The 12,877-nt window shown below is 58.3% G+C and overlaps 6 protein-coding genes across 6 annotated transcripts; 4 read left to right on the top strand and 2 right to left on the bottom strand.

Annotated features, from left to right (window-relative positions):
- Positions 1-437: 437 nt before the first annotated feature.
- JN550_006576 (uncharacterized protein) lies at positions 438-1,616 on the top strand (the record flags this gene model as incomplete). The annotated part of the gene is made up of 3 exons (XM_049318331.1): positions 438-480; positions 749-849; positions 999-1,616. The coding sequence occupies 3 exons, from the start codon at positions 438-440 to the stop codon at positions 1,614-1,616; spliced, it is 762 nt and encodes a 253-aa protein (XP_049171464.1).
- A 566-nt stretch (positions 1,617-2,182) lies between these two features.
- Positions 2,183-3,539, bottom strand: JN550_006577 (uncharacterized protein; the record flags this gene model as incomplete). The annotated part of the gene is made up of 2 exons (XM_049318332.1): positions 2,183-3,341; positions 3,394-3,539. 2 exons carry the CDS (start codon positions 3,537-3,539, stop codon positions 2,183-2,185), a joined length of 1,305 nt encoding a protein of 434 aa, XP_049171465.1.
- A 623-nt stretch (positions 3,540-4,162) lies between these two features.
- On the top strand, positions 4,163-4,702 carry JN550_006578 (uncharacterized protein; the record flags this gene model as incomplete). Its single annotated transcript, XM_049318333.1, has 1 exon — positions 4,163-4,702. The coding sequence occupies one exon, from the start codon at positions 4,163-4,165 to the stop codon at positions 4,700-4,702; it is 540 nt and encodes a 179-aa protein (XP_049171466.1).
- A 610-nt stretch (positions 4,703-5,312) lies between these two features.
- Positions 5,313-6,571, bottom strand: JN550_006579 (uncharacterized protein; the record flags this gene model as incomplete). The annotated part of the gene is made up of 2 exons (XM_049318334.1): positions 5,313-5,591; positions 5,660-6,571. The coding sequence occupies 2 exons, from the start codon at positions 6,569-6,571 to the stop codon at positions 5,313-5,315; spliced, it is 1,191 nt and encodes a 396-aa protein (XP_049171467.1).
- A 1,167-nt stretch (positions 6,572-7,738) lies between these two features.
- On the top strand, positions 7,739-10,329 carry JN550_006580 (uncharacterized protein; the record flags this gene model as incomplete). The annotated part of the gene is made up of 2 exons (XM_049318335.1): positions 7,739-7,889; positions 7,952-10,329. 2 exons carry the CDS (start codon positions 7,739-7,741, stop codon positions 10,327-10,329), a joined length of 2,529 nt encoding a protein of 842 aa, XP_049171468.1.
- A 988-nt stretch (positions 10,330-11,317) lies between these two features.
- JN550_006581 (uncharacterized protein) lies at positions 11,318-12,485 on the top strand (the record flags this gene model as incomplete). The annotated part of the gene is made up of 4 exons (XM_049318336.1): positions 11,318-11,796; positions 11,875-12,041; positions 12,097-12,131; positions 12,189-12,485. The coding sequence occupies 4 exons, from the start codon at positions 11,318-11,320 to the stop codon at positions 12,483-12,485; spliced, it is 978 nt and encodes a 325-aa protein (XP_049171469.1).
- Positions 12,486-12,877: the final 392 nt, after the last annotated feature.

Genomic DNA, 12,877 nt, shown 5'->3' on the forward strand with positions numbered 1-12,877 from the left:
GATCACGTTGAAAATCCTAAGATACTGTAGAATAGGAAAAAGCATTGCCTCCCCCAGCCGCTCGGTAGTGTCTCTCAGCCTATCGATCTAGCTCAGGGCTAGCGGCAGATCTGGCCAATCCCGAGTCACGGAGTCTTGGCAAAAAGCAAAATCACCTGCACTCCAGCCCAGGTGCGGACCGCCTCAGCGCCTCGCCCACTACTCGCAGCTGAAAGCCCCGGGGGCCGGGGAGGCCCAGACCGCCTGCAGGTCCCGAGGTTGTGTACCATAGTAGCTGTGGCTCGCAGGCTGGGGGAGGCCAACCACTGGGGCTCTGAATATGTAACTGGGACAGACGAGAGAGCTGCCCAGGCCATTGTTTTTTTTGCGACCCGTTCGTCCGCCGGCCACAGAAAGCCTTGCGACTCATTACATCAGTCCTACGCGCAACAGCAACCATGGCGTCCAAAGCCATTCCCATGACCCGTTTGGGCGGCAAAGGTCAGTTCGACGACGGCCGGGGGGAAGCCTCCCCTGAAGATCCGTTCTCCCCCACTATCCCCCCAAGGTGTGCCTGTGTGCTGCGTGCATGTGCATGTTGGTTATGATGCCAGTCCCCACATCACGACCGCACGTCACGTCACAGGATTCTGGAGTATAGCGGCCCTGCTATATACTGTCTCCCTCTCGCGCGCGGCAACCTCTTGTGCGCGCGCTGGCGATGTAGCACTCGCGATGAGCTCGGCTGACACCAATTGATGGACTGTAGCCTTCAACCACGGCGCCAGCCAGGATGCCGAGGCCGAATATGACCGCCTGCGCGACATGGCGCGGGAGGAAGCAAACAAGCGCAACGCCTGCTTCGACCGGGTACGTCCCCATTCCTAGCGCACGGGGTTTCTATCCATGGTCCGCGGTCACGCACCGAGACTCGGGCCTGACCGGGACGCGCACGAAGCTGGAGAGAGAGAGAGAGAGAGAGATCCCCCCCATGCTGACCACGAAACCCGCATCTGCAGGCGCACCAGGCGTACGAGCGCGGCGACGGGGCCGAGGCCAAGGAGCTGAGCAACGAGGGCAAGCGGCACGCGGCGCAGATGGACGAGTACAACCGGCAGGCGTCCGAGTTCATCTTCCGGGAGAACAACGCGGTGGACCGGGTGGCGGACGACACGATCGACCTGCACGGGCAGTTCGTCGAGGAGGCCGAGGACATGCTGGAGCGGCGCATCCGCGACGCCCAGGCCCGCGGCCAGACGCACCTGCACGTCATCGTCGGCAAGGGCAACCACAGCGCCGGCCACGTCCAGAAGATCAAGCCCCGCGTCGAGCAGGTCTGCCGCGAGCTCGGCCTCCAGTACTCGACCGAGGAGAACGCCGGCCGCATCTACGTCAACCTCCAGGGCGGCCACGCGCCCCCGCCCTCCCAGGCCCCCGGCGGCGGCTACCCGGGCCAGCAGCAACATCATGGTGGCCAGCAACAGCAGCACCATGGCGGTCAGCAACAGCACTATGGAGGACAGCAGCAGCAGCACCACGGTGGGCAACAGCAACAGCAGCAGCAGCCGGACGACATCACGGCGAAGATTGTCAACAGGCTTGTCAAGAAGCTGGGAGACTGTTGTGTGGTCATGTAGTGAGCTGTTGTTTTCCATGTATACTCCATCTTCCGGGAGCCATTCTGCATATAACAGAGGTGGCCATATTGGAAAGAGACGTCTTGTCATGGTAGACGGATATGGATACCTTTGGACACAATGGAGGATTTTGGAGGGTCTGATGACGCTATGAGGCAAGGCATAGGGAACGGATTATGGGAAATCAAGATAATCTTCCAGAGGGTGGCCGTAGTATTGAGGTAGAGGAGAGTTATATACCCAGCCTTGTCCGGCCGCAACTGTGCCCGGCGTTGTGTATGCGATTTAATTATGTCTTGGCAATAGAGGCTTTTGGTCACTGTCGCTTTAAGCAACATTGTACTCAAGAACTACACGTCTTCGCACCCAGTAGACTATAATCGAGGCACTCCAAGATTGAGAGCCCAACTTAGAGCCATCGGGTATCGACTCGACTTGGGTGATCTCATGGCTATAACTCTCTCAAAGGAGCTACAGTTCCTGCATTCAGAGCACACGTCGTGAGTACGTCCTGTCTATCCCTCGCGGCTGCTAGATGGTCCTAGCCCATAAGCCCTCGTTCTTCCTCACTTGTCGTCCTTCTCCCACTGCGCGAGGTGGTCGCGGTACTCGGTCATCTCCTTCCACTTCTGGGCAAACTCGCGCATGCCGCCCTGCCCGGCCATGCTCGCGTCGACGACGTCCTTGGGCAGCTTGTGGGCCGAGTAGGCCGGCGAGCTGAGGTTGTACGCGGCCGAGTTGTCCTTCTCGACGAGCCTGAGCTCGGGGACAATGTCATCCTCGTCGTCGTCATCTTCCTCGTCCTCGTCCTCGGTGGCCTCGGAGCCGGTCTGAAGGCCGCCCTCGTCGCCCTCGGCCCCTGCGACCCCGATGATCGGGCCGGGCACCGGCCAGTCGTTCAGCTCGTCCCAGCCGAACAGCAGGCTGTCGGTGTGCGGGGCCCAAGCGTTGATGTCGATGAGGCGCACGCGGCCCAGGGGCTCGTCCTCACCCTCGGGGATGTAGACGTCGAAGGCAAAGTTGCCGTCCGGGAACGTGTAGCGCAGGCGGTGGTTGAAGAACTGGGCGATCTTGGCCACGACGGCCGGGCGCAGGTCCAGCAGGAACTCGTAGAACTTGAGGTCGCGCTGGCAGATGCCGACCAGGTTGCGGTGCTTGACGAAGCACCGGAACTCGAGCGCCGTGTGCGGGTTGAAGAAGGACCGTAGCACCAGCACGGGCTTGAACGGGGCCGCGGCCGGCGCGGACGAGGCGGCAGTGCCGGCGCCCGGTATGGGCGTGCAGTCGTCAAAGGCGTGCTCCAGGTCGTAGGTGATGAAGTTGGAGCTCTTGAGCAGCAGGTAGACATCGTTGGCGGAGGTGCATTTCACCGTGTTCTGGTGCGGCGATATCCAGGCGGCGTCCTTGGGCGACGTCCAGTTGAGCTTGGGGGCCGCCTCGCCTCCCACCTCGGCGATCTTGTCCTGGATGAGCTGGTGCAGTTCGGGGAAGCGCTTGTTGGGAGGCAGCGCCGCGGGCGCCTCGTCGTCGCTCTCCGAGTCCGAGTCGACCTCCTCCGGCTCTACCCTGGACACGGTGGTCGGGCCTTCCCATTCAACATCGTCATCATCATCTCCTTCGCCGTCGCCGTCCTCATCTGCGAGGGTGATCCCATCCTCCCGGATATACTCCACGAACTCGGGTGTAAGTGGAATTATCCTCGACTTGATGCATGATGTTCTGTATCTGCGCGGATGCGTTAGCTTTAGGCAGTGTAGCTACAGGATCAGATACATACTTGGGAAACCAGTAGTCGTATGCACAGTGTAGAATGTGATCCCGGGTGATGGGAGGGAAATGAAGCTCTGGTGTAGGTCCTGAGGCTGAGCTTGAGCCCGACTGTGGTGCACCAGCTGCAGACGGGGTGTTAGTCACGATGGGCATTGTCAAAAGTGCCCAGATTAAAAAAAAAAACCGTCGAACAAGAGTCTGCAACCAAGAAACACGAAGCTCAACACCGGCGAGACCAGTCTTTCCACAGAGATAAAATCTATGTAGCTGCTCTGGTTATCGAAAAAATGCGATCTCGTGGTCTATGGAGTAACAGGAGACATGGAAATAGCCAGGTCATCCAGAGAATTATCAGAGATGCGAGTCATCGCGGGGCAAATTCCCAGATGCACAAAGCTCTGACTCAACCCCCTGCAGGGTCCTCGTCGACTTATGTAACCCGAGCACCAGGACTGGACTCCATCCATCCATCCATCCATACAACCACCTAGGTACCCTTAACTCTGCCTTATTAGTCACCTTGCCATCTTCATAACTGTACATGTACGTGTGTAGTGTGTATTGTCGTGCTATACTGCCGCCTCAGACCGCTACCCATCAGCGTCGCTTAAGCACATCCCTATCCTTGCTCCTCGACTGACGTCGTCGTCGTCTCACTATCGATAGATAGTAAAGAAACGCCTACACCTTCATATCCACGGTGCATACATCCCCCATACCCACCGCAGCATAACGATCAAGGAGTTTTACCCACGTCCCGCAAACCAGACAAGAACATGTCCGACAACGTGGGCCTCTCGACGCCGCGCGGCTCCGGCACCTCGGGCTACGTGCAGCGCAACCTGGCGCACATGCGGCCGCGCGACCGCGACCACCGCGCGGCGCCGTACCCCAAGGACCTGGACTCGCTGCGCCACCGCCAGCGGCAGCCGGACCGCGGCATCCTGGAGCACGAGCGCAAGCGCGAGGTCGAGGTCAAGGTGTTTGAGCTGCGCGACCGGCTGGAGGACGAGGGCGCGCTGGACGAGGACGAGATCGACGCCCGCTGCGACGCCCTGCGCAAGGAGCTGCTCGACAAGATGAACAAGGGCGGCAGCGTCGGCGGCCCCGGCGCCGACGCCAAGAAGGGCCTCAAGATGCACCAGGTCCACGAGCTCGCCGACGCCAAGATCCGCGAGAGCGAGCGCCTGCGCAAGGCCCTCAAGATCAACAAGGACTACGAGGAGGGCAGCCACTGGCGCCGCCAGGAGGAGCGGCTGAAGAAGGCGCTCGAGAGGGATGCCGCCGCCGCCAAGGACGAGGACGAGCGGGACTAGATGATTAGCCATGGACAAGGCATTACTCTTTTGGCTCTCAAGGACCTCGACCTCGGTTGGAGCGGGCCCGAGAAGGACAGGCGGCGAAGTTCGGCCCTCACTTCACCATGGTCTCGCCAGGGTTGGCTCGGCTGGACATGTGGCCCCAAGAAAATGAGTTTACAGCTACAGACGATGGCTACGCTTGAATCTTCCTTGCCGCCCGAGGAGGGTCAAGAGGACGACTATACCGGGCATGTGCCTGCCACCGACGGACCAAGCCGCAACATCTTTAGGGGCGAACCTGGTGCTCGAGCACAGAGATCGGTGTGCACAAATAACGACGAGAAAGAGAGTTTGCACGGCTCTGCATGGTTTACGTGCATAGGGTCAGAAATCATTCGGATGGGCGCTGGAGTTAAGGAGTTCAAGGGCAGTCCGGGTCTGGGTACATGGGCTGACATCGTATGATTAAAACGGACCATCAGCATTATCATCTCTTGAAATTGAACAAAATAAAGTGTATTTCTGACGTTGTGTCGACCTTCTTGTGAACACCCGATTCCCGCCTCCGCCCATGTCTATTAGGGTATCATTGTACATATATATCCTATCCTGAGTATAAGGTGGCTCAGTTGGCAGCCAAGATGGCGGCCGCCTCGTGCGCCGGAGCCTTGTCCTCGCGGCCTCCGTTTCTCTTCAGGTTCTCGGCCTCCCGGGCCTTCTCGTCGGCGGCCTTCTTGTTCTCGTGGTTGACGTAGGTCGCGTACCGCAGCGTGCCCAGGGTCAGCACGGCCATGAATATGATGCCCAGCACGGACCGGCGGATCAGGATCCACCGCAGCCCTTCGATCTCGGACTTGGCGTCGCTGGTCAGGGTGACGCTGATGTCGAGGTTGACCTGTTGGATCTGTGGCACAAGTCAGCAACGGCGGAAAGGGCCAGAGCACTTCAGGTGGGCGGGGAGGAACGACGTACAGCCCCCTCCTGGCGCCTCTCCTCCTCGCGGACGGCCATCTTGCGGTCGTTGAACATGCCCTTGACGTCGTCCCGCAGGGTCATGAGGTCCTGGCTCAGCTTCTGGTTCAGGATGTCGACCTCGTGGTGCAGCAGGGTGCGCTGCTGGCGGCTGACCTCGTCGGCGCTCTTGCGGTTGTTGGTGACCTCGGAGCTCAGCTCGGAGCAGGCGGCGCGGAAGAGGTACGTCTCGTTGTCGACGTCGCTCTTGCTGACGAGGCCCTCCTGCGCCACGTCGAGGTTCTGGGCCAGCAGCGCGCGCACGGCCTTCATGACGGTGATGGCCTGGTCCTTGCTGTACCCGCCGGCCTCGAGCTGCTTCACCAGCGTGTACGTGTCGAAATGGTGGACGTAGGGCGGCTTCGCGATGTGCGGGTGCGCGACGGCGCCCGGGGGCGGCATGTGCAGGACGGCGTCCATGGGCCCGCTGGACTGCATCTTCTCCTCGGCGGCCTTCTGCTGGGGGGTGGGCTCGGCCTCCCGGGTGGCCCCGGTGCCGCCCTTGGGGGCCGTGTCGGCCCTGCGCGCGGCCTCCTCCTTGGCCTCGTCGGACAGCATCTCGGCACCGAGCTGCTCGCCGGCGGCGGCATCCTTCCGGGACGAGGCCTCGGAGCTCGCGGCGGCGGGGCTCTGGGGTTGCGGCAGCTGCACGACATCAGGAAGCTGGGGGTTGACAGCCTTGCCGTGCCTCTCGAAGACGGCCTCGTTGGCCCGCGTGGTCGTCGACAGGGCGGCGGCGGCGGCGGCGCGCGGGGCAGCGTTGGCGGCGGGCTTGCGACATCGGGACCTGACTGTCCGCGCGGCGGCAGACTCGCCGAGGCGAGCAGACCTGAAGAGGTGGGGGTATAGGAAGGTCAAGCGGGCGGTCGACATGGTGGGCGGGTCAGGGGGTAGCTATGCGGATTTCTCGAGGAGGGCTCTGTACAGCTCGAACATGGCTGGTGAACTTGGCTGTGCAGGTTTATATGCGGAACATGGTGGTGGTTTTACGTTTGGCGGCGGTTGACTCTGAAAGCCGGCATCTAGAATGTGACAGGGGCCCGGAGTCCAGTCCAGCGTCGGGACGCACGTGGCCCGGTACCTAACCTACACAGTCGAGACATCCAATGAACCAGCAGCAGACTCCCGCAGCTGTCAAGCAGTGACGGCGGACAGCAGTGACCTCATTTGCCGATTCTGCAAGTGGCCCTGCAGATGCTGGGGCATGTCTCGCCCGTAACGCTAACCCGTGTCTCGTTTTTGGGCCTGACTGTGACTGTGACTGTGACTGTGACCGCCGGCCGTGACCGTGTGACCGCGGGCACTTGGTCACAATTATCAAGCAGCCAGGTTGCCCATCCGCTGTACCATACTGTAACACTGTGACTGGCCCGCCTAAAGCCTGGAAGGTAGGGCAAGGGGGCCAAGTTTGGTTGGTTGAGCGTCGGGCGGGTCCCTTGGGCGCCCTCCAAACCCTCGCCCCGACCCAAGCCAAGCCCAAAGACCCCGTTCCCGCCGTCACCCAGCGCAACGGCGCCTTCGCTGGCGGTCAACAATGAGCTCAGGGCGCTGCATCCCGGCCATGCGCTGAACTAGGTAACCCCCAGCTCCACCACTACTACTACCACCACCACCACCACCACCACATACTCCCGTCTCAGTGCGCCTGCATGTCTTTTGTCTTGGGTGCATGCATCTTCCTCAACTCCCAAGAATTTGGATGGCATAGACGTCGAGTGTCGTTGTCGTTGTCGCAATTGCTGTTGCTGTTGTTGTTCAGTCTTCCGCCCCTTCGGGCCTCACCGCATCCCCGAGTATTGGTTTGCTGTATGCCGGAGCTGTCACCTACCCCACCGGAGCAACGTCGATACTACATACCTCGATACTCGACCACCCATTAGCCTAGACTTTTGCGACAATTCACCCTCGCCCAGAAGCACTTTCTTTCGACATCTACATTCCGGCGGTCGAGAGCCCAACGTCGTCCCGCATTCCTTACACCGCGCCGTCTCTCGCCAAACGAGCCCGCCGAGCTGTCGCTGATACGGTCTCGCCGCCGTCATGGCGCCGACCGATGCGCTGTCGGCGCCCGGTGTGGTCTCGTACTCGTCGGACAACCTGGTCGTCGGCGATGGCACATGGGACTTCACCAAGAACACTTTTCTGTTGCCGAACCTCATGGGCCTGCCCTTTGAGACCATGCAGTACAATGGTAAGCATCTCCGCCACGTCTTATACCACGTCCATGTACCAAAGCGACTGACACCTGACCAGGCATGGGCAACCGGTTCGCCACGTTGACGCAGTACCATAGCCTCATCGTCGCCCATGGGGTCCTCGCGGCCATGGTTTTCCTTTTCATCGTCCCTTTTGCCGTCATGACCGCCAGATTTTACCGCGGACCGCCGGGCTGGTCCATCAGATATCACGCTTACCTACAAATCCTCGCTGTCGGCCTTACGACTGTCGTTTTCATACTCGGTTTCTTCGCTGTTGGCCCCAGCCGGAGCTTGACAAACCCGCACCACGGCATTGGAGTCGCCATCTATACCTTGATCCTGCTCCAGGCAGTTGGGGGTCGGCTCGTCCGACACATCACCAAACGATCCCTCCGGGTCATGATCCACCAGTGGAGTGGCAGAGCCATTGCCATCCTCGGCATTGTTCAGATTCCGCTGGGTTTGACGCTATACGGCTCTCCCAAGTTCACTTTCATCCTGTATGCAGTCTGGATGGGCTTTCTGCTGTTACTGTACTTTATCCTCAGCTGGCGCCGCGAGGGTTTCAGAGAGGAGTTGCTGATTCACGGTGGGAGGTCTGAAGTAACACGGAGTGGGTACATGGTATCCGAGCGCAGAGATGAGCATCATGGTCATGGCTGGCTCGGCCCCCTAGCTGCCGGTGCTGGCCTGGCTGCTCTCTTCAGAGGGCGGAAGAACCGAAAGGACGGCGAGCGAAGCCGTAGCAAATCTCGTTCGCGAAGTCGCAGCAGGCACCCCGAGGTTATACCATCCAGGCGCGGGTCGCATAGCTACCTGGATGAGAAGTACTCTGACCGGACTGAGCACCAGGGAGGTGGTTTCATGAACAAGGTTCTAGGGCTCGCAGGTGTCGTTGGAGCCGGCGCCCTAGCCAAGAAGTATATGGATCGCAGAGAGACTCGGAAATACCACGACGAGGAATACTCTGCCGTTGCTACCGAGACGCCGAGCAAGTCCGACAGGAGAAATAGGCTCAAGCGACCGGCTCAGTCAGAGTTCACCGAGAGCTCATTCACCGACTCCATGACGGACGTTCACCAACACCACAGGCACGGAAGCAGACACGGCCCCTTGCTACCTGGACCTGGGGATCCCGTGGCGGCGGCTGCTGCGATAAGTGCAGCCGAGCCGCGCCCACAGAGACCAGTCACACCCCGACAGTCGCATGGACGCAGGCCTATGGATTCTAGATTGACAAGCGAACTCAGCGTCTCTGACTACACAGACTACGTGAGCCCGTCTAGGAGAGCCAAGGAAGAACGAGAGCGAGGCGGTGCTGGAAAGGGTCTCATGGCGGGCTTGGGCCTGGGCTGGCTGGCAGGTAAACTGAAGGGCCGAAAGGACAGGAGGGAAGACGTACGGTACGAAGAGGAGAGTCGTGGAGGTCATCATGGTTCGAGATATACTGGCGACGGATACGGATCACCAAGACGGCCCTCGCACCGCCGGCCACCTCGGCCTGCAGGCACAATAACCACCATGACTGGCGATTCGGAGTTCTCCTCCGTCGAGCCACGACCGGTAGGAGCTAGCTCTGCAGGCCCGCCAATGCCACCCCTAGGTCATGCAGGCCATGGTCCTCCCTCCGTCAGACCAGGCGTGGCGGAAACCTCGAGGAGGGAAGACGTCCTGACCCCGGTCGACATGCCGCCCATACCTTCGGACCCTCATGGCATTCTCCACCACGAGTCAGGCAGCGAAAGTTACATGTCTGCCGGAGGACAACCTCACAGGCGTCACTCGTCCCGTCGGCGCCGACATGGTGAATCTGCTGCGGCGGCCGCTGCTACATCGGCGAGCATCTTGGCAGCCGAACAAGAAGTAGAACGCCGTCGTTCCCAGAGTCGAACACGCGGCTCAAGCCAGCCTGTGAGCGTCAAGGTCAAATACCATGATGACCGTGACCGCAACATCACTTTACGCCGCCTTACTGAAGAGGAGGCAGCTCGCGAACAACGAAGGAGACGCCGGTCGAACTCCGCGAGCAGTCTCTCAGGGTCGGACGTTGGCGGTGGACGCAGGCGACGATACCGCCGGGACTCGAGCGCACGTCGCACCGCGGACGAACGGGAAACTGAGCACCTGACTCCGGCGCCCCTTTCCCCGCCAGCACCGGCATTTGCGGGCGGGCGGAAGCCGGCCAAGGATTCGGCATATTACTCCGGCGTCCCTGGACCGTCGAACCCGCCCATGACCCCTATGCACGGCAACCAGACTGTCTCTAGCATCGGCAGCCCAGGCAGCCACGGTACGTGGAGCGGCATGAGCCCCTCGCCTAGCGGGCCAGGAGGTACGGACGCGGGTAACATATCGGCGGCGGAGCGAAGGAGGAGGCGGAGGCTGGAGAGACGGGATCAGAGACCGCCCGCGAGTTCGGTCGACTACAACTGATAAAGCGGAGACGAAGCCATATGACGACAGAACACTCATAAACCGGCGTTGGTGGCGTTCTTTGAAAACGAGAGATTCAACCTTCTTCAGGAGGGATGTAATGACTGATGTGATGGATCAAGAGGTGGATGACAGAAACTGGCCCTACTAGGCCTGTGTTTGGTTGCATATTGGGTTGCATGTTTCCAAGGCATGATCACTGGGTATGAGCTGGGATCTCCTGAAAGAGGGCCCATTTTCGTTATGCGGCATGTCATGGGATGGAGGCTTTGGGTTGTATTTTAGGAAACACATTATGAAATTGAGAAAGTAAATATGGGATGAGATTCAAGACTTGATTGTCCGTTTGCAAGTATTGTGTAATGTGTATTGAAAGTGACATGGTTTCGTGGTTGCCAGCTCACTTGGATGGGTGCGCCTTCACGTCTTGGTGGTTTGACATCTCTGGGGGGACAGAATCGCTTCAATTTCAAACACTTACCACTTCGTAGCAATCCGTTCAACACGTCATCTGGTCTCCTTTTCTCTCACCGTGGGACTGGGCAACGCAACGAGTCCTGCCTCAACCGCAGCGGTGAACCAGTGCCTCAAGCAACCAAGACAGGTATCCCGTTGATCCGCCGCAACGACGCTTTCAGTACCTGCCTGCTGTGCGCCAGGGGCGTATCTCTACTCGGTTGAATCGTCAACGTTGCAAACAGCATCAGTGAGCCCTTCAAAACAATCCTTTCAATCAGATGGACCTCACTGATATTCCTCATCTCCGCAGGCACTCACTTCTTCACTCACGATTGATTGATCTTCAAAGCAACCACCTTCATCAGCGAATCTAAATTCCTTCCCTTTTCACCAACCCCCATCAAACTTCACCTGGGACTCGGGAGACTTCTATACCTCCTCTTCATCCACCTCACCTTAGTCAATCTCATATTGATCATTCTCATCATTATTCTCACTGTCATCAACTTCATCCTGCTCATCACACACCATGGCAGAAAATCAGGCAAATCAGTCTGGCTCTGAGCCTGAGGCACCCAATGAACTAGCAGTTAAGTCTCAGCTCACTCCCATCGAGCGCTTGCCTCTCGAGATACGACGAGAGATTATTATGAACATCCCCGACCTTGTCACTTTGAGAGGCGCGATCAAGTCTTGCCGCGCTCTTCGAGATGCCTGCAACCTGGATCGGGATCTCGCAGTAGGTGCGGTCTTGTGGCGTCACTCCGATGAAAACGTCAAACGGCACGCGCTGCTGGCGATTAGGAGTAGGGAAGTCAAGCTTAGGAATGTCAAGGGTCAGAAACTCAATAAACACAAGCGCGACCTTCAAATATTCCTGGATGAGTACATTTCGGGCGTCAACGACACAACGAAATATGAACCCCTCACTCTTTCGGCGACTCCCAATTTCTTGAGAGCTTTCGGTAGTCTGCAACTGGCCGTGGAGAAGTCGTCAATCATCTACGGGTACTGGCTACTCTCCAGATGCCCCCGATATCCCCATAGCATGCAACAGCCGTTAACTCGGACTGAAATCAACCGTAGCCAACGGGTGATTTATCTGTTTGAAACTATCAACAACCTCTTCCCCATTATTAACAATTCTTTCTCGGAGGATCTGTGGAACGCATTCAAAAAAGGGCTTGGAGTATTTGAAGTGGAGAACGCTGATAATCTGGTCCAGCTGTTTTTCTCTGAGAAAGTCGAACATGGTAAGTTAACTCAGCCAGCTCTTTGTGTTTCCCACTCCCCTAAGCATATCCACAGCGATTCGATTGGCTGCTGCGGCTTACAGCAGAGATGTAAGCCGCAGAGACGATAGCTCGCCTCGGTGCTCAAGATGCGGAAATGACTGTCAGCTTCCGTCGCTTGCTGCGCGCGGCCTTGGAGTCGAACTTCTAGTGGGCTCATTAGATCAAGGACTTTATGCCCGTGGCGAATGGCATATAACGCATACGGAGGCAATCGAAAAACTTGCGGCAGCAGCAGACAAGAATAAGTGTTACGCTGAGGAGGATATGAATGACGGGGACATGTTCGGCAGTCCCAGTAATTTGTCGATCATGGTCGTGGACGACGGAGAACTTATTACTTATGATGTTGAATCATGTCTCTGGGGCATAGAACGCGTCAAATGGATGCAAGAGGGTCTGTGATCGATTAGTCCAGGGGAAGTGGCGGTTTGTATTAGCAGGCGGTCACTGATATGGCACCGACGGACATGGCTACTGCAGATGCATTCAGCGTACTGAACGCACCAGCCGCTTTTACTCTTGTTACTCTTGCGAAACCTCTATGTTCTTCCCGATACAGAGAGGAGAAAGACAGAAATCACACGGTCAAAGGTTTCGAGTTTCCCATCAACTTTCGAACTTCCTCATGACATGATTTGTGACGCTACTTGCAGGTTGATTGGGGGGCAACAAATATGTCTATGGTCTAGAATGGAGGCGCTGTGTCAGTATTGTCATAGGAATAGTATACTCGTGCTTATGAGAAGTCAGAGGAAAGTCCGCCATGAATGAAGCTAGTGGATCGAGAAGGTTGT

The sequence above is a fragment of the Neoarthrinium moseri genome (genome assembly GCF_022829205.1).
Source record: "Neoarthrinium moseri strain CBS 164.80 chromosome Unknown scaffold23_Wmoseri_CBS_16480, whole genome shotgun sequence".
In the NCBI taxonomy this organism is placed as follows: domain Eukaryota; kingdom Fungi; phylum Ascomycota; class Sordariomycetes; order Amphisphaeriales; family Apiosporaceae; genus Neoarthrinium; species Neoarthrinium moseri.